This window comes from Mercurialis annua, linkage group LG4 (assembly GCF_937616625.2).
Source record: "Mercurialis annua linkage group LG4, ddMerAnnu1.2, whole genome shotgun sequence".
Lineage (NCBI taxonomy): Eukaryota > Viridiplantae > Streptophyta > Magnoliopsida > Malpighiales > Euphorbiaceae > Mercurialis > Mercurialis annua.
This window is the reverse complement of record NC_065573.1, coordinates 22,940,156-22,960,474: the sequence shown is the minus strand read 5'-3', so window position 1 is coordinate 22,960,474 and position 20,319 is coordinate 22,940,156. Positions and strand designations below refer to the sequence as shown.

The window sequence follows — 20,319 nt, the reverse complement described above, 5'->3', positions numbered from 1 at the left end:
GGCAATGAGGATGACCCAATTTGTTCAATGTTCATATATATATATATAAGAAAAAAATTAAACTAAGTTCTAACATTGTCACTACCACCTCCAACAAGGTTTGACAAATTACGTAATTCCATTTATACTTTGAAAAATACTTCTTTATATAGCGTTATAATGCCTCAAGTACCTCTCTGTACATACACCTATAAATACATATTTCTAACACGATAAGAAATAAGAGCTAGTTATAAGCGCTAAGCAGCAAACTGCTAGGTTGTGGGTTTGAATCTTCCCACAAGCACTCCCCCTCCCTAGATTATTAAAAAAAAAAAAAAAAAATTTGCATATAAAATTTTAACTTCTTGCGTTTGAAGGTATTTAAATACAACGTTTAAAATTTAATATAAAAAGATTCAACCTTTCATTTTTTGATATTTTACAGCACAAAGTTATTATCAGATGATGTTTTAGTCATTAAAAATCCACCAAAACTATATGTTTGATAAAAAAATGCACTAATGCTTGGAAATGCCAAAAAAATTGAGTCCTTTTAAGCTAAATTTTAAAAATTGTGTTTAAATCGCTATAAATACAAAAAAAATATTGGATTTTATATGCCAATAACAAAAAAAGGGTAATAATTATAGAGAAAGCATTATGTTATTAGAAGGTTAAGAAATAAATGGAAAAAACTAAATTATAACAAATAACAACCGATAATAAACGGTCGGAAGCGTCCGCCTGTCGTGCCTCTTTAATGATATTTATATATTAGAACACACACGATAATTTGAGTTATAGTGCAAAAAATATTATGAACATATGAATTTTATTAAATATATTATTCTACGTACTAAACAATATTAACTTTATACCCTTGATGAAGAATTGAATTTATAGGTTTTTTCATGACGATTATCTAACAAAAAATTTCAGTTTTGGCACATGTATTTATATGTTTGGCCCAAAATTCTAACATTAGTACTATATGCAAAACTCAATAAGTAAAATATATAAATATTTTGTAAAATTAGGAAAATGAAGAGAAGGGAATTGCATGTATGATTGAAAGAAAATTCCAATAGAAGTTAGAATTAACAGCTAGCTTCCCTCAAGAATAGGTAATTTGAGATAGGACCAAAACTTCAATTTTGGATAGAAATTGCAGGTCCTTCAACTTTTCCTCAAAGAATAAGACTCAAATTTGGTTGTTTGTCTCATTGAGGCTACTTGATTAACAAGTCACTATTTTTTTTTTTTTTTTTTTTTTTTTGAAACTACCAACAAGTCACTATTTAAACACCTCAATAAGGTTAAACAACATTTAATGTTTAAAGTGTACCAAATTGACTAAAACTTTTTTAACCCATTAATTTACTTACACTTACAAAAACTGTACGTACCATTCATTTGCATCCAAAAATGCCTAATGAGTACTCATTTTTCAAATTCAGGAAATTATGAAGTACTGTCCCAACACGTGTACGGCTGTGATGTAAAAAATATGCGATGTTTGTATTACAACCATTAAATGTGCTCCTATGAGTGCTGTTAGTATCATAAATTGAAAAGATTTAAGATAGGTACATGTCAAGATTATAATATTTTAAGAAGTTTTGAGGGGCATTTTGGGAAACTAGAATAATTACTTTTTAAATAAATTGCACCTTATATAAGTAGTGGATGCACCATTTGTGTAGTTATTGCAGTTGATCCACTTCTCTTCTTTAGAACCTTCAATTTCTTTCTGTTCTTTCCAAGTTTGGAATTTACATTTTCAGTTCATTTGCATCCTTCAGTTTTAGTTCACAAAAAAGGTATATGTCTGATCAAATCTTGATCTTGTATATTAATTCTTTCTTGAATTTTTTTCCCTTTTTTTCTTCGTTTTGGTAATTGTTTCTGACTGAATTTCGAACCCTAACTCTATAACTAATGAGTTAGGGTAAGCAGTCGCTACTTCTAATCGTCAGTTATCGGTTATTTTTTTGTTGTTTCGATACTATTTTTCTTTTTTAATCGTTTCACCTTGCTTCCTTCTTCAATCATTCATCGTTTTCTTTTATTCCGCTTCTTCCAACTCGTATCCTTAAATGATTTTGGAAGAATTAACCAAGAACACGGTACTTTCAAGTTTTTTTTTAAAATAATTAATTTTTATGTTTATGTATTAATACCCAATCAAAAGACCATTTCTTTCCATTTTCCATTTCAAGGTTTAATCTGATAAATTTAAATCAATTCTTGAGCTATAATAATTTTATAAGTTCTATAATTTTTTTTCTTTATTTGTGATACTAATTTTTAAAAATATTCTTGGAAATGTTTATATTAGGCATGGAGAAAACAAGTGTAACGAGTTTAGTAAGAACAAAGTCGGACCAATTGATGGAATCACTAGCGGCAGCATTCAGATCACCACCAACAATTGACCAGGCGGCCGGAGGAGGAACATCCACGGAGAGCAGCGGGACCCTCTCTCGGAAGTCGAGCAAACACAACATGATGGCAGCTTCACCGGGAAGGAGTGGCGGTTCGGTAGGCAGAAACACACACATTAGGAAAACAAGAAGTGCACAAATGAAATTTGACGTGGACGACCTCACCAGCGGCGCCGCTTTAAGCCGCGCGTCGAGTGCTAGCTTAGGCTTGTCGTTCTCCTTCACCGGCTTCGCCGTGCCGCAGGACGAGATAGCGGATTCGAAACCGTTTAGTGATGATGATATACGTAAGTAATTTTCTTTATCTTTTTGCATATTTTCATGCATTATATGATATATTTGTGAAATACTTTGTTATTAGTTAGTTATTGTGGTCCATTACATATGGGAGGTGATGTGGGTGTGTGCATTCAAGTATATGCATGTTTTTGGATAATAATTTGAAATATAAATAAGAATTATTTGAAAGTTTCTGCAAGACATAGAAGTTCTATTTATAGTAAATATCAAATTAATTTCTGATTGATTATTTGATATAATATAAAAATATTTCTTATTGAAAAAAATTTAAGTTTGGTGTTTCGCAACTCATAGAAATAATAAAACAATAGAGTTTGAGTCTTGCCTTGATAGTTTATGTTTTTTGAATTCATTGGTTATTTAACAGTATTATTCTAGATAGATAATACAGATTTATTGATATTTATATGCATATATTATTAGTTTTTACTAATTAGTTAGGAAATGAAATTTAATATGAAAATATTTATTTTTGATACTTATGAATAAAATATGAGGATCGTATTTTTTATATCCTACAAGAAAGGGTAGAAAATATTAAGTTGTATAAACCTAATTACCCAATTATTTGGACTAAGATCACCTAAACATGAGTTCGTCAATGTTTTCACATGCATATAAAAAAATATCTATGTTAAAAGGTTTAAATTACCAATTAAGTAACAAAAAAAAAATGTCAAAAATAACTTACCACTTTTAAAGTCTCAATTTGTTAGTTGTTAATAATGAAGGTAAAATTCGAATCCATAATTTTTTTAATACACTTGAAAACGTGTTAACTATTTAGACTAGGCCGACAAATAATAGAAAGTTAACTTGAGTCTCAAGGTAGATTGCATATGAAAATGGTAATAGTGATTGCTTGAGCATGATGAGGAAATAATTGATAACAAAAAGAGAAATATATGTATATAAGTTACCTATTTCTCATGTCTTCTAATTAAATGAGCAGAAATAATATACTTATTATTCATCAAAAAAAATGAACAGAAATAAACTTTTTTTTTTTATGATTTTTCAGAAAGAAATTGAATATGAATATGCAATTAAATTGTGAAGCTAGTGCTCGTGGGATCGGATGGGATGGGACCCTTTTAAACTTCTATAAGTTCCAACATGAATGGGTCTGTTTTGGGTTGCTATTTTGTGTGAATTATTTATATTTTAAATATTGTTTAAACTTAAAACAATTAAATACATTTAAATTAGTAAACACTTTTTAGTTTTTATACACCTCCTGCATCCCATTTGAAAAGGAGCATAAACGTTTTGTCTATTAATTAAAAAGGAAACAAGTTATATTTTTTTTCATTTTACATCTAATTAATTAATGACTATAAAGTTATAGTCATTAATTTTTAAAACAAAAAGATTGAATCAAAAAAATCATATAAAATGACACTAAAAACATGAAATAGACTTATAGAATTAATGAAGTATTTTTTATAATAACAAAAAAAAGTTCGAATGTAAAAATTTTAAATTTGAATTCATATCACTAGATTAAGTTTAAATTCATTTTTAATATTTTTAAAATTAAACAGTTCTATATTTTACAATTAGATTATACATTTTAAGATAATTAAACAAATGAAATAATAACACTTATCTCTGTAGCTACTTTTTCCTTAATAGAAAACAAGAAGATGATCATTTCTTTCATCTAAATAAAGCATTCTTTTAAAGAATTAAAAAAATGGTTGTTCTTTTTTCCTTAGTGGTTGGTGGGTGTCTCATTGCCAAATTTGTGTATGTATGTGAGTAGTTGATTTACATTATTTGTTAGAGTATGCTCCCACATAAATTTTCTTATAGACAATCTTTTATGAATATATGTCATTTATTCAAAAGTATTCTAAATTTTATTTAATTGTATAAACTGAATTCATCATTATTCTAAAAACTGTAATAAAAATAATATCTCTATGTTATTTATAAGTTTAAATATAAAGAGACATATATAAAACAGTTAATCATAAAATAAAACATAAATTTTAACGTGTTTCATAAATTTTGATACGAATTTTTTATTTTAGAAATTTAGCACACACTTTCAATTTTTCATAATTCGAGATACTAAATAATTTCATAATAAAAAAAAAATTGGTATGGATGTTGTAATACATATAACCATATCATTGTCTTAATGTTCATATCAGCATCTTTTATCGAAAACTTACTAAATTTTACGGATTATAAAAATTAAAAATTTGCATTTTAAATTGCTAAAGTGAAAATTTTATACATAAATTATAAAACACATTAAAAATTATAATTTATTTTATAAAATTATAAAACACATTAAAAACGATAGTTTCTTTTATAATCATTCTAATTTTAAATTATTTAAAAATAAAAAAAATATCGAATATTAATTGGCTGGCTCCCTCACTGTGCTTATGGCTAGATCTAGCAATTTTATACATGATAAGATAAGAATTATTAAACAAATTTAGATTTAAATGTAAACATAATTGGATTAGAAATGAGTCAATGCTTTTATAACACAATTAATTTTATATTCAAACGGATTATACACATTTAATCTGTTTAAACACGATTAACTATTTCTAACTAAATATTTATTTTAAAATTTTAATTACTATTAAAATTTAAATATAAGTATTTATTTTCATTTATATTATATATAATTATTATTCTATATATTTTAGTAGGTAGCATTAGTTCTATCTGTGTTACTAATAGTTTAATGAGTTTAATAGTTAAACAAGTAGATCTAACAACACATTTAGTTAAACATATTTATGTGTGCCGTGCTGTATAATCTGTATATTTTGAACCGCCGTGTTTAAAATTTTAAATATTAAACAAAATTGATAATAATATTATACTTCGATTAGGTCAAACCGTATTTCGTGTCTACACAAATACGGTCCGTTTTATAACTGGCATACACGAATTATGAGGTCTATTTATGTGTATGTACGTAGAAATTGTAAAGAATTAAAGTTAGTTTGTAAATAATTCCGCTCGTCTTGGCCAAACTTACTCTTCTCGAAAAAGACTTTTCACCCACTTTTTCTTTTATCTTCCTTTCTTGTGACATATACTTGAAAGGTTTGTAGTGACATGGTGTACTCCATGTTTGACATTAATAAGAACCAGTTGATTTTTGATCAATTGGAACTTCAATTCTAACCACAAAAATTTCAATAATACGTCATTTTCATCGTGTCTAATCTAATCGAGACAATTTGCAAGATATTTGAATGTAAATCGAAAAAGATAGAATTAAATTAATTTTAATTGAGTTTTCGATCTTACCAAAGTTAATTTGCCACCCGAGTTTGAGTATTTCAAATATTCGACTCGAGGAGCTCACGAACTTAATCCAGTTTAAAGTGATTTATTAGTTTATCCCTAGTATTTATGTATATTTACATTTATATTTTAAATATAAAAAAAATTAATTGAGCTCGAATACATAATCAAATCAAGACCGGATATCTCATTATTATGTCAAAATCGAGCTCAATCTCTAAATTTATAGTTTGATCGAATTTTAACTCTCTAGCGGTTATACCTTCAAATATTGCACTCTTTTATGTCAAGTTTTTATATACAAATTGTCGGATACTCAATTTCATCATTGAATTTCAAGTTTACAAGAAATGAAAATAAGTAAACCTCTCAAGTTGCCAAGAAAATGGATTTTAGCCTGAAAAAATATCTCATTTATCATCATTAACTTCTCAATATAAATCATTACATTATCAAGTACCATCAATTGCTAATTTCTTACCAAGAAATATACACATAAATCTGTGCATTTTGCAGCTGAAGATCGCGAAGCTAGAATGCACAAACCGAAGTTTCAAACCGAACCAACTTTGCCAATTTATCTCAAGGTATATACACATACATATATATAATTATTGTCATCATTTATTATTAAAAACTAACCTTACATAATAACATTTATTTACCTATGAGTCCATTATTATATTTATGATGATCTCCAAGAACATACCGTTAATGTGTATGCAAAATTTGCCTTTCCTAATGGTACTAAACTATGGATTAATTTCATATACATTCTATTTGGACAGGCAAAGATGGAGAAACTATGTAACGATCGACGCGATATCTATAGAATATGGGTAGCCATAGCTTATTGGTCAGTTTCAATCTTGTACAAAGGTTTCATCATCTATATGATACTATTAATGTACAAGATTCTCCCTTCTTTCCCCTATTCAAAATCAAGAATATATATTATTACATTTTTATAAATTTTAAAATATATGAGTCTATGGAAAGAAGGGTATGAATAATTGTTGTTAATTGGCTAGATTGATGCTCGAACTTGAGAATTTACGTACAAAACCTCGATTTGTTTTCATTGGTAGATAAGAAACCCTAATACATTACATCTTTCATTTATTTGTCGGAAAACAAAAAACATTAAAATGGAAAATGCTGCAATGTGAAATGGTAATACAATATGTTTATATAGAGTTTCAGAATAGTTTACGAGATCAGAAACGGAAATACCGAGACGTAGAACTTGACAAGTTTCCGTACAACATAGTCTATACGGTCATAACGATATTTATTTGTGTATCGGAATGGTGCAGTTTACAGACGTGACATACAAGGTGATAATAAAGGGAATAACATCCACAGAGGAGAAGGAGATATTGAATGGAATAACAGGTTCGGTGGATCCAGGTCAGGTTTTGGCACTTATGGGTCCTTCAGGAAGTGGAAAAACATCACTCTTGAATCTTCTTAGTGGCAGAGTAACTCACCAAACTGTCGGTGGTTCAATCACTTACAATGATCAATCTTATTCCAAGTTTCTTAAAAGTAGGTAAGATCTCTTATCTCCAACACTTTATATCAACTATGGTAGGCCACATTCTCTTGTTATAGTGGAGTATCCAATTAATTAACTCGAGAAATATTCGAAATTGATCCACTACTCAAGTCAATTGCCGAGTCGAATCAGAACATTAAAATACTTGGCTCGATAGACTCTCGAATAGAGTTCGAGTTTAACAGTGTTTTGCATTGACTCGAATTTGTGACTCCGGATGATGTTCTGACAGTGTATGTGATTAATGTATTGTTGCAGGATCGGATTCGTGACTCAGGATGATGTTCTGTTTCCTCACCTTACAGTGAAAGAAACATTAACATATGCAGCTCGCCTCAGGTTGCCCAAGACACTGACCAGAGAACAGAAGGAAAAAAGAGCTATAGATGTCATCTATGAGCTAGGATTAGAGAGGTATATATATACATAAATTATCTTCAAAATGCTGAAATAAAAAAAGGAAACGGAAAAATATAGTTTTTAGTGACAATAACTTATTAATGTAAAGTTTCAAGATTCAGCAAGTGTTTATGAAAAAATAAAATGTTGAAATGTAAGACTCGATAAGTTTTCGTGCATCATAAACAAAGATTGGCAAATTTTACAAGCTAAAACTGTGAGAATTTGAATTGTATAGGTGCCAAGATACGATGATCGGAGGTTCATTCGTCCGTGGTGTATCGGGCGGAGAAAGAAAAAGAGTTTGCATTGGAAATGAGATTATTATCAATCCTTCTCTTTTGTTTCTTGATGAACCTACCTCTGGATTGGATTCCACAACAGCTTTAAGAACTGTTCAGATGTTACAAGACATAGCAGAGGTTAATCGCAGACCTACTGAACCAGTTGGTCTGATTCATTTTTTGGTTTGATTTGGTTTGAACCAAAAGTGTTGCTAACTAGTACTCATTGTTAATGGCAGGGTGGGAAAACAGTGGTAACAACAATCCATCAGCCATCAAGCAGATTATTTCACAAGTTTGACAAGTTGATCCTTATTGGAAAAGGAAGCTTACTCTACTTCGGAAAAGCATCAGAAGCAATCACATACTTCTCATCTATCGGCTGTAATCCTCTTATTGCCATGAATCCGGCAGAGTTCCTGATAGACCTTGCCAATGGAAATATATTTGATGTTTCCGTACCGTCAGAATTGGAGGATAGAGTTCAAATGGGGAACTCCGACACTCAAACCATAAATGGAAAGCCGTCTCCTGCTGTTGTACATGAGGTAAATATAGATTCCAAGTTCAGCAATACATGTTGCATGGAAAGTTGTCGAGTTCTACATTTCAGCGTCATGTTTTTGTTTATGAAAACACTTCTGAAACTCCGAAACTCTATTTTTATAACATATTCTAGTATGAAATGTTGTTTCGGCATTTCTCATTTCTGTGCTACACAGTCTCCAATGTTAGAAGGTTCCATATCTGGCTTTAACTATATAAACAATGGTAATCGTTTGAATGCAGTATCTTGTGGAAGCATACGAGACACGAGTTGCAGAAATGGAAAAGAAGAAGATTATGAATCCTATACCTCTTGAAGAAGAAGTAAAGTTGAAAGTTTCGAGTCGGAAGCGACAATGGGGAACAAGCTGGTGGCAACAATATACAATATTGTTCTGCAGAGGAATCAAAGAAAGAAGATATGACTATTTTAGCTGGTTGAGAATAACTCAAGTTCTCTCTACTGCAGTTATCTTGGGATTACTATGGTGGCAATCGGACAGCAGAACCCCGAAAGGCTTACAAGATCAGGTAATGCAACTATCTACGATTCATCAACATTTTCAACTTCCGGAAATTAACAGGACAACTTACAACTTACTTATAATTTGCAGTCAGGGTTGCTTTTCTTTATTGCTGTTTTCTGGGGATTCTTTCCTGTCTTCACCGCGATCTTTACATTTCCTCAAGAAAGAGCAATGCTTAATAAGGAACGCGCAGCAGATATGTATCGACTAAGTGCATATTTCTTGGCAAGGACTACAAGTGATCTTCCGCTTGATCTGGTACTGCCGGTGCTGTTTCTTGTCGTTGTTTATTTCATGGCAGGCTTGAGAATGAGTGCTGCTCCGTTTTTCCTTAGCCAGCTTACAGTTTTTCTCTGTATTGTTGCCGCTCAGGTAACCATTACTGAAACTTAAAAAATCAAACATCAAAACCTTTAGTGTCTAACCAAAAAATGCGTCTAATCGCAGGGACTAGGACTAGCTATCGGTGCTATGCTGATGGACTTAAAGAAGGCAACGACACTCGCGTCAGTAACTGTGATGACCTTCATGCTGGCCGGAGGATATTTCGTGAAGGTAAACATTGACATTCTATGTAGAAGAGTTCATGAGCAGTCCAGGCAAAGATGTAATACAAACTTTTTGTTTTGCAGAAAGTTCCAATATTCATCGCCTGGATTCGCTATTTGTCTTTCAACTACCATACATACAAGCTTCTTCTCAAGGTGCAATATGAGGACATGTCACCTCCCGTTAATGGAATGGAAATAGGCAATGGCGTACTGGAAGTCAGCGTTCTCGTGGCCATGGTTTTCGGCTACCGCCTGTTAGCATACATTTCTTTGCGGAATATGAAGTTCAATTGTGGAACCTAAGAGAATGCGAATTCCAGAGAAACGTAAACTATTTTATCAAGAACTTACCGTTTCTCAAAGAGCAATCTTTGGGAAGACTCACATTCCGGTGTCGAGCAAGCGATACCGGCAAAGATACAATCTCACCGTCAGTTTTTGCCTCTACGAGAGGTTATTTTCATCGTAGTATCAGCAAGGACATTATGTGTCAGTAATCTGCCAGAAGATCATGTTCACTAGCTAGTCTTTCCATTTTTTTTACCTACTTTTGATGCAGTGATGGAATGTTTGTCAAACTTAACTAAAATGATCAGTAATGAATTTTAACTGAATTTAGCAATGTGCTTTTACAGTGTTTTAAGAGGAGGACAATGCAGCAATTTTATAAATTTCTTTCTAAGATAATTTACAGGATTACTATTTCAATACATAAGGACAGAATCGTCCTTCTCTTAAACAAAATGCAAAAAGAAAAACAAAAGAAGCAGCTTTCTTTTCTTTCCCGAAAAGAAAAAACATGAAAGATATTTGACTACTCTATACACGTTGGGGAAAGCCCTAACATATGTTTTAACTGAGAAAAATTGTATGTAAAAAATACCTGCCTTCAATAGCTAGGAAAACAAAAAGGCAAATTATATTTCTTCCCATCAAACAACTTATGCCAATGTCCTTAACCAGCCAAGAAGTCGAAGGAGGGCAGCATCCATTACAGGTGACTTCTTCTCCAGTCCTGTGATAAGAAATCAAATTTTAGCAGAATGACGAAATATTTAGCCTTTCGTTGTATGATGTCCTCAACTTGGATGCCATAAATCCATATTTAAACTAAAAAAACTACTCATACTACTCTAACATGATCTAGTAGATGAGCTGCAAATCATTCCATCCATTCCAGGCATGTTGCACGGAAACAAAACAAATACTTAGAATGGAAAAAGCTGAAACTGAAAACGGTGCAACCATGTTTTTTGCTATAAAATGTTCTAAATATAAAATTTATGAGTTACATAAGCCTTTCTGAAATGTAGAACTCAACGATTTTTCGTACAGTATAGATTCCAGGTAACATAAAACATATTTCAGATTGGAGAAAAAGGTCTGTGGCTTTACCGATATCAGCAGCTACACGATGAGCACACATTACTCCAGAAAAGGCTACAGCTATGACACCCTGTCCTGGAAAACAGCTATCACCAACACAGTACAGACCATCTATTGCCTGCGAGTTTCATGACCCAGTTGATTCAGCTTCAAACTTAACACAAACTACATACATTATGTTGTTTATCAGAGACCATTAATACTTACTGTTGTATTGAATGGCATTCCCAGTAAGCCTTTAGGAGTTTTACGTGGCATTGGTCCATAGGTACCTTTATCACGAGCTAGGTACCGCCTGTGTGTCTTAGGTGACCCCACCTATCATGAAACATAAAAAAATTAACTGATACCTCAGCGTTCAAATTTTAATAGCATCACATATCTGGAGCAGGTCAGTGCATTAGCCAATAACTGGAAATCATTATGAAAGAACTCTCACTCGTGCGGTTTCCAGAACCAACAAGTCTATGATGCTGGACTAACAATGGAAAAACAGATAAGGGAAACTTTTTTGAATATAAATATCAACAGATCGACTGTAGGAAAATAAGAGTTAAGTTTAACCCATTTGCAATCACCACCTTTCTTATCAACTTAAGAAAGTATTTATCGACAAATACTCAATTGGTTGAAGCCACTCTAAAAACAATTTTCGCCATTCATGATCTATATTACAAATATAAGAGCAATATTCACCTCCATAAAAGTAATTGATGATCTCAGCCCTGGAAACAGTTTCTTCTCCAATCTGCTTATAATTTCATCTGCTATAAGCTCCTTCTTTGCCTCATAGTCCTTTACAGAGAGTCCCTAAATGGTAAAACCCAGCAACTCAGCAGAAAGCAGGATCAAAAGGCAGTAAGACCAATCTCAGATGTATAGACTTAGCATTGAAGTAAATGGTATTAGAGTTACCTCCCAGTCATCGAACGAAGAAGTCGTGAATATGTGAAGAATATGATGTCCTGCGGGAGCTAGTGATGAATCAAGAATAGTTGGAATGCTTAAAAATATACTTCCATAAGACTTCTCTAATCTTCCCCATTCATCCTAAAGCATAGACATCACAACAGATACATCAGGATGATATTTCCTAATAAATGCTCCCATTTTATATTTCCTAGTATAAAATACTTGTACCTCGAGCACAAAATGATGGCAATCCGTATCTGGAGGGAGAACTTCAGCTTTTACACCCATGTGAATGGAAAGAAAAGATGGAGCCTTGACATAAACTTTTTGGAAATTTTCTTCTTCTTGTGGAAGTTTTTCACCTTTTAACAACTTCCCTGCAACAAAATGAACTAGTTTATAAACTGAAGAAACAAGTATTGATGAAGCAGTTGGGACCATTATTGAAACAAGTCACCGTAAAATTTCAAGTAGCCTCTTGCCAATACTAACCAAAGGTATCCCATCTTGTAGCATTTGAGATTACGGTTTTGGCATAGAACTCTCTTCCATCAGAAAGCCTCACCCCCACCTACAAAATTCACCTACAATTAGAAGTAATAAAATTGTTTCCACATATATAGCCACTAAAGTAAGATATCGATCATATCCAAGAAGGTCAAACTCACAGCCTTTCCATTCTCCAATATGATGTTTTTCACATTTGCCTTGTACATAATTTCACTACCCTGATCAACCAGACCATCCACCAGAGACTTTGCAATTCCACCAACACCACCTACAGGGTAATTAATTCCTCCGAAATGCCTATCACATAGAACCTGAAGTAAAATAATAAAAAGATTAAATAAAAAAAGACAAGAAAATGTAGGAAAGAGTCGAAATCTGTCAAAACAGCTTACCATGCCTGCATTAATCATTGGTGTCTGCGATGCATTAACTGTGCTGACTATAAAACACTGCAAATAAGTAGATTTCAAAACTGTTTCTGTCAGAATGTGGGACAGAACCTTTGCTAATCTTCAAACACCGTGAATTCAATTCCAAAATTAGTGCAGAACTAAATATATCTCACACCTCCGCATCAAGAAAAGATAACAGCTCCGGATCCTTTATATACTTCCGAGCTATGTCTCCAGCATTTTGAGGCAGGTAATAAGCTGCAGAAATAGAAGCATTATGAGATAAAACAATCAGAATTAGTGTTACTCTTCCTAATGAATTAAAGTGTGTTCCACCTCTAATATTTACTATGTGAGCAGATACAACCTGCTGATTCATTCTACAATTCGCCTCACTTTATAGAAGTGGCAAGTCAGAATTTTATGGCGGTGCAGGAAAGAATGACAAAAGGAAAAATTTGCAAGGTTCATATTGTACATCACTATATATAATTTACCAATTAAACAAACCTGAACCGTATCTTCCCTCCTTATCACAAATGATAATTATACTACATAGGGATCTTTAAAATTAAATACGACATATTTACTTAATGAATGATAGCATTAAGATACCCTCAATAAAGAAGATAAGCAGACATGTACAAGAAAATGTGTTCTGCTTCTAAGATTATTAACTATTAAAAGCCAAGAAAAAGAGCATTTTCATTGCTGTAAATCGACATTGATTCTAGCTACTTTAAAAGGAAAGAAATAAACTAATACCCAGTGTCAAGCATTCGAGAGGCTTCTGGAAGAACTGTCCAAACAGGTATATTGGCTCCTCTAGTGACTTCAGTTCCAATGAATTTAACGCGTTGAATATCTACATACATACATACAAGTCAACATGAGTAGTTGCTATGGGCTACAAATAGAGCTGAAAATGACCAGTATGATATTGCTGCCACCTAAATACCTTCCAACATTCACCATAAAATTTAAGGATGCCTTCTTTTTCATGTGGAAATTTAGCAGTAAGTTCCGCGATGAAGTCATCGTACTCCCTGTGAACTCGTATAGAAAGATCATTGGGTAGATGGAAATGAACAGTAGTCGGATCAGGAATCACCTCCATCTTACGGCCAACTGCAGCCAATGCTCTTGTTATCAAATTTAAGTTGCCCTGTCCACATTTCAGGCAAATTTCAATTTTGAAGACTCTCAAAGGACCGACAATGCAAAAACGTAAACTTTTAAAAAAGTTAATTCCATCTAAGCCGGTCAGTGCTTTCACAAGCACAACCACAGCCACATTCTCATTAATCAGTTCAAAATTAAGTCCACTGCATAATTTACCATCATTTTCTAAATGATCATACTAGAATTCAGCATCCACATGAAAAAAGCTAAAACATTTTTCATATTCAATCTAATAACAAATAACCATACCAGAAACAACACAAACAACCAACGAGCTACAACCTAAATGGTATAAGAGCTTGGCAGCATTCTGCTAAAATTGTGGATTCAATTCCTCGCACAAAGAACTCCGCCTCCCCGATGATCAAAACAAAGAAATAACACAAATAAATGTCAAGTTAGCAACTGACCTTATCACTGAAACCAAACATAACAGAGGAGCCAACATCAAAAGTATAACCATCCCTCTCATAAAAGCCAGAGCTTCCGCCAGGAATCACATACTTCTCCAAAACCAAAACCCTAGCTCCCTTCACACCCAGCTGAGCTGCAGCCACCAACCCACCAATTCCAGACCCAATAACAATAGCATCAAAATTACTCACTCTTTTATTTCCCTCTTTATTTATCTCTTTATCCACACTTAAAACTGACTTTGCCCTCAAAACCAAATCCCCCTTCACCTTGAAAGACTGAAGCTTTACTCTACCATACTTGATATCACTATTAAAACTTGAAGTTTTAAAGGGATTATTTAGCAGAATTTTGGTTTCTAAATTTCTGGGTATGGAATTGTGTAAATACAAACAAGAATTCATGTTATTGGGATTGAAAAAGATTGAATCTTTGGTAGTTTTAAAAGAGAATTGTCTATGTTTTTGGGTTCTGGGTCTGAAACTACCCAACTGAATTGCTGAACTATTGAAAACTAAACTCATTACAGCAAGAAACTGAAGCTAAGCATATCAAAGCAATCAAATGCTGAGGATTGGGTAGTAATAAAAAATGTTAAAGTGGGAGGGGAATTGAGTATTTAGTATGTATTAGTGAAAATGGTAAGGGAATTAGCTAATAAGGTAATGGGGAGTTGGGTTGAGTTGTGATTCCATGTCATGATTCTTACAACATGGAGGGAAGAAAAGACAAAAATATTTAGAACATAAAAAACAATGATTTATAACGGTTTTCTTGTGTATCCTTGTTTAATTTCGAATTCTAAAATGTGGAGCAAGACACTTTCCAAAGTGAGGCCGGAGTTTTTTTTAATCTATTTATTGAAGAAGAAAATAAAAATACAAACATCAAAATCATAGGCTTAACTCATCTTCGAATTATTGTACTTTTTATTTTTTATTTATTTGGTTTCTAATTTATTTTATTTTTCTAGTTAGTTCTTGTACTTTTCACTTTTTATTTCTTTTATAATTAAATTTCGCAATAATTTAATTTTTAATGAGTAGATTAGGGACAATGTAAACAAAAAATAAAATTCTAAAAAGACACGAGAAACGTCAAACAAAATTGCAACAAAGGGACGCCCAGTGTGCCGAATCCGGTCAATATACCATTCTGAATAGCCTAAATCTGAAAACAAAACACAAAATCAAGTCAGAAAACCGGTAAAGACAGGATGCACAGAAATAGGGGGTTGGAAAAAGAATTCACATGCACTACGGGCCACATCCCATAAAGACGGGATTCTCCACGGACGGCCTAGTCCATGATGGAAAATAAGTAAGCAACGGAAGCAGATCCTCGATCATAAGTCGCAAGCTAATCCATGTCCTCTAGCGTTGTATTGCAAAATAGGGCAGTCCCTAGCAAATAGAACAAAAAGATTCGAACAGTCTAGTCAACATCGTGTTCGTTTCTCGGAACACAACAAACGAAGAGTGTTTGTATTGCGGAATGAAACCTAACATCTCAAAGACAAAGTCATCTCGCCGACCATAGGTCACCAGACCACTGTCAAAAGGCACCGGATGACCGCCAAACTTTATCCCAATGATAAGCGAGACATCTAGAGGAGTCATTGTCATCTCTTCTATATGTAAGTGAAAGGTATGGATGGTATCCATCTACCTCTCCATTAGAGCATGCAGCGAAGGAACATTGCAGATCCTCGACATGGTAAACAAAGTGCGGGCCAAACGCCCAAAGCCGACGTCGTCTATCCGAGACTGAACTGACGAGTGTAAAGAAGCAAATCAGGTCCGAGCACCTACAAAGTTACCAGAAGTACAGAATGCTTCCCTATCCTGAAAACACAAAAACATCGAGTTCATTAATACCGATAATGGAATCCCCCAAAGGTAGGCCCAAAAATAAAAAAACCAACTAGAAATCAAGCGCTAACAGGAAATTGGTGCTACCACCATGAGGGTAGTCACTAGGACATCATTTTCATTCTAGTGCCGGCGCCAGCTTTCCTTTGTCCCTAGGACATCATTTTTCGGGCGTTGCACCTATTTTCGAGCAACTTCGAGCAGTATTTTGAATATTCAAGCTGTTGAAACATTTATATAATAGATAAATTTGGAAAGACGTACCTCAGACCAAGATTTGGTACAAATATGTCGTTCCAAGCGCAGCAAAAGCGGGACCTCTTAGCCCATCTCCAAACACGAAGTGTCCTGCATGACATGTCGGTCTAGATCCGTGCATGGCTCCTTGAACCTCCATCTTGGTGCTATAGGCAAATCGAAATAAAAATTGTGGCGATCCAAAATCTCGAGTCGAGACCGGCGTTGTGAAATGGGAATGTTAGCTCCGAAACCCGTAGCAAGCCTGAAAATATAATAAATTTTTTCTCTTGTCAAAACAAACTTTTATTCATAAGACAATTTTATAATACAAATGATCCCATTTACAAAACCATCAGAGTTAAAATACTTAACATTAATGCGTGGTTAATGAAACTCTAGTCTATTGTGGATATCTAGAATAAAAAGTATTTTTTAGGTCTTGCATAAAATGACTCCTAAGAAATAAAACTTTGGAACCTTGATTAATTGTGATACCTAAAAAGTTTGGAAAACAAGGTCAGTATAAAACTGAGTGAGCATAAAATTAAGTTATTGAAATTTTACTTGGATATGTAAAACATATACTTTTACCCCATTACAGGACTGGATAAATCTCTAATCCTTAAATCGTACTCATTTGCGTTTTACCTCACATACACACCAAATTAAATGTTCTAGTTGCAACATGACTACCAACAATCACTTATAAGCGATTTACAATCATAATCAAAAGGAACAAAGAAGGCATGTTCAATATTTTCAACATCTATAAAACTCATAATAACATGAACATCATATCAACAATTGTGATATCCATCTTTATAATAATTCACCGAACCCTAGGTCTGTAACCAGGATCATAACACTGGCTTATAGCCTAACCAAACTCTTTCTAAGCCACCTAACGGCTAACCTTTCTACTCATTAGCAGCCTCGGACCTTATCCCTTCACCGGCCATTCGTTCAAGACTTAGCCTGGTGTCATGCGCAATGACACCAATAATTTCATTCTCACATGTGCATATTTCTATCTCAGCACATAATCACAGGTGCATATTACAAACTCAGCACCTCTCGCATACATTATTATAGAGTGGCATATCACCAACATAGATATCAAATCATTTGAGCGCAATTCAATTACCATTTGGCCACCAACCATATCTCAACAACAAACACTTTCATATTTATCAAGTTAAATGATCGTCTAATAGTCAAAAAGCACATCACATTTATCAACAATGATTGTCCAATAGTGACAAGGCATATCACGTTTATCAACAATCAAATATTCATATAGATTCAAATCAACACCTTTTTTATTATAAACAACATTTAGATAAGCACCTTTTAGGAAAAAATTTCAAAACAGCTAAATAACTCATTTCAAATACAATTAATCTTCACATATTGAATATTAAAATAATAATTCAATCTCTATACCAAAAGCTAGCATATTCACTCACAAATATTTTCACATCACACATCGAAACCAATATAACTATATACTTTTACATTAAATATTTAATAATTGTATACCTTTACATTAAACATTTAATATATAAAATAATTATACTTACTTAATATTTAATTGTAATAGCATAAATTCACAGTTCTTTCGTTAATCCAAACTTAAGCGAGAAAATGGTAGGAGCACGACGAACCAAAAAGGACGTATTGGCTGAAACTTGAGTCACTGATTCGATGTGTTTTCTGGCCTAATTTTATAAAACAAAAAGGTAGAGTTGAAGAGGACGTCGATAGTTTCGATTTGATAAAAGAATATCAAATTTCAATATCGAAGTAGAGAGATATTGATCCGAGAAGCTCGATGTATCAAAACAGTTTTCAGCGTTTTCTATATATAAAGACATACATCGTCACGTGTCACTACGCATGTGAGATACGTGCCTCCACGTGTTGCTGCGCATGTGTGACATCTGTCGCCGCGTATGCGAGCCACGTGTCGATGCGCGTACGTGCCATGTGTCGATGTGCATGCGTGTCACATGTCGCTTCGCTTGCACGCCATGTGTCTCCTCGCTTGCACACCACGTGTCTCCTATGTCCTTAAAGTTTTACGTCTAAAGTTTTGTATATCGACGTTTTAATATTGGGGATTTGTCCGAAACTTTTAGCTCTTTATTTAAAGATGCATATTGATATATTAATTTCTTTTATTTTAACCTATATTTTACCAAATGCTTTTCCACACGCGTATTTTACTCGATATGAACGTTTATGTAATACCCCAAAATAATTAATTAGCTAATTGGACCACGTGTCCAGTTTTGAGTCGCGGAAGTGGCGATATTGGAAAGTTTTCCGATAAATAAGTTTCAAGTAGGTCGGTTTTGAGAAATTAACTATGAGAAAATTAAGGTTATATTTCAATTCTAAAGTTAGAGTTGGAATTAATAGGGAAAATGTCAAGAAAAGTCTAAAATGAAGTACAGGGACCAAAGTGGTAATTTAGCCACTTTGTGTCGAAAATAGAAATATTGGAATTTGACGGGAAAGTACTAATATCGAGATTTGTATTATTTATCGGATATAAATAATACGTATAAGTCGTAATAAAAGAGTTTATTGATTTAGCTATGGACTAAATCGTAGGAAAGAAAAGTTTGAAAGATAAATTGTAACAAGGAAAGAAAGAAAGGACCAAAACGGACTTTTAGCCATCTAATATAAGGATTATCATTTGAATGAAGGAAGGCATCAGAGAGTGAGGATCCAGAAGCTTCATTTTATATCGATCAACTTCGTTTCTTTACGGTTTCTTCGTTCGACGTCCGATTCAAGCGATTTTCGCGGCCATCTCTTCGGAATTAAATCCTCTACTGATCTTGAGCTTTATTTCAAGGTAAATCTTCGGATTTTTGGTGCTAAAAGCAAGTTTATAGGCTGTTTTAATGAGATTGTGATTTTGGATTGAAATTGATGTTTTCGGGTTTACTATGACGTTTTTGAAGAAACCGAGATATGGGTATTGAGCGTGGGTATGTTTAGCACGTCGGGATTGTGGCGAAACCCCGGAAAATCTGATTTCCGGGGCTGTGCACGTGGTACACGACCGTGTACCACGGGTGCACGAACGTGTACTGATGTACACGAACGTGCACCTAGCGAGGTACACGATCGTGTACTGAAGTACACGAACGTGTACTTCTCATGGTACACGAACGTGTACAATGAGTACACGAACGTGTACCCCTGAGGTGCACGAACGTGTACTCAGTTGCACGATCGTGCACCCGTCAAAATGCACAATGTGCACCCTAACTCGCCCCCACGCGTATACAAACTATAATTGACCTAAGTGTTTGACGTTTAGGGTAATTGGACGTGGAAAGACGGATTTCGGACTTTGAGAATCATTAATCTCGAGATTAGCTCGACGTTTTAGGTAAATTATAAAATGGAGAACGTCAAGGACGTTAAGCGATTCTCAATTATGAGAAATAGTATTCGCTAAGTCGTTTATACGACTAGAGATATTGAATACGTAAATAAGTGTAAAACAAAACTAAATCCTA

The 20,319-nt window shown here is 33.4% G+C and overlaps 2 protein-coding genes across 4 annotated transcripts; one reads left to right on the top strand and one right to left on the bottom strand.

The window, feature by feature from the left end:
• Positions 1-1,670: 1,670 nt before the first annotated feature.
• Positions 1,671-10,491, top strand: LOC126676726 (ABC transporter G family member 22-like). Of its 2 annotated transcripts, XM_050370992.2 has the most exons (11): positions 1,671-1,802; positions 2,321-2,713; positions 6,525-6,595; positions 7,325-7,560; positions 7,825-7,980; positions 8,204-8,387; positions 8,489-8,797; positions 9,039-9,326; positions 9,410-9,694; positions 9,770-9,877; positions 9,955-10,491. In XM_050370992.2, the coding sequence occupies exons 2-11, from the start codon at positions 2,323-2,325 to the stop codon at positions 10,174-10,176; spliced, it is 2,250 nt and encodes a 749-aa protein (XP_050226949.1). In that variant the 5' UTR covers positions 1,671-1,802; positions 2,321-2,322; the 3' UTR covers positions 10,177-10,491. The 2 variants fall into 2 exon arrangements, with proteins under 2 accessions (XP_050226949.1, XP_050226950.1); XM_050370993.2 differs by lacking the exons at positions 1,671-1,802; positions 2,321-2,713 and adding an exon at positions 6,797-6,864.
• A 44-nt stretch (positions 10,492-10,535) lies between these two features.
• Positions 10,536-15,435, bottom strand: LOC126676727 (prolycopene isomerase, chloroplastic). Of its 2 annotated transcripts, none has more exons than XM_050370994.2 (13): positions 14,666-15,435; positions 14,032-14,238; positions 13,839-13,938; positions 13,249-13,331; positions 13,074-13,130; positions 12,840-12,992; positions 12,664-12,742; positions 12,400-12,548; positions 12,175-12,309; positions 11,956-12,069; positions 11,467-11,577; positions 11,269-11,377; positions 10,536-10,888 (listed from the first exon to the last, which is right to left on the bottom strand). In XM_050370994.2, exons 1-13 carry the CDS (start codon positions 15,191-15,193, stop codon positions 10,815-10,817), a joined length of 1,899 nt encoding a protein of 632 aa, XP_050226951.1. In that variant the 5' UTR covers positions 15,194-15,435; the 3' UTR covers positions 10,536-10,814. The 2 variants fall into 2 exon arrangements, with proteins under 2 accessions (XP_050226951.1, XP_050226952.1); XM_050370995.2 differs by having other exon boundaries at positions 14,659-14,718.
• Between the last annotated feature and the right edge of the window lie 4,884 nt (positions 15,436-20,319).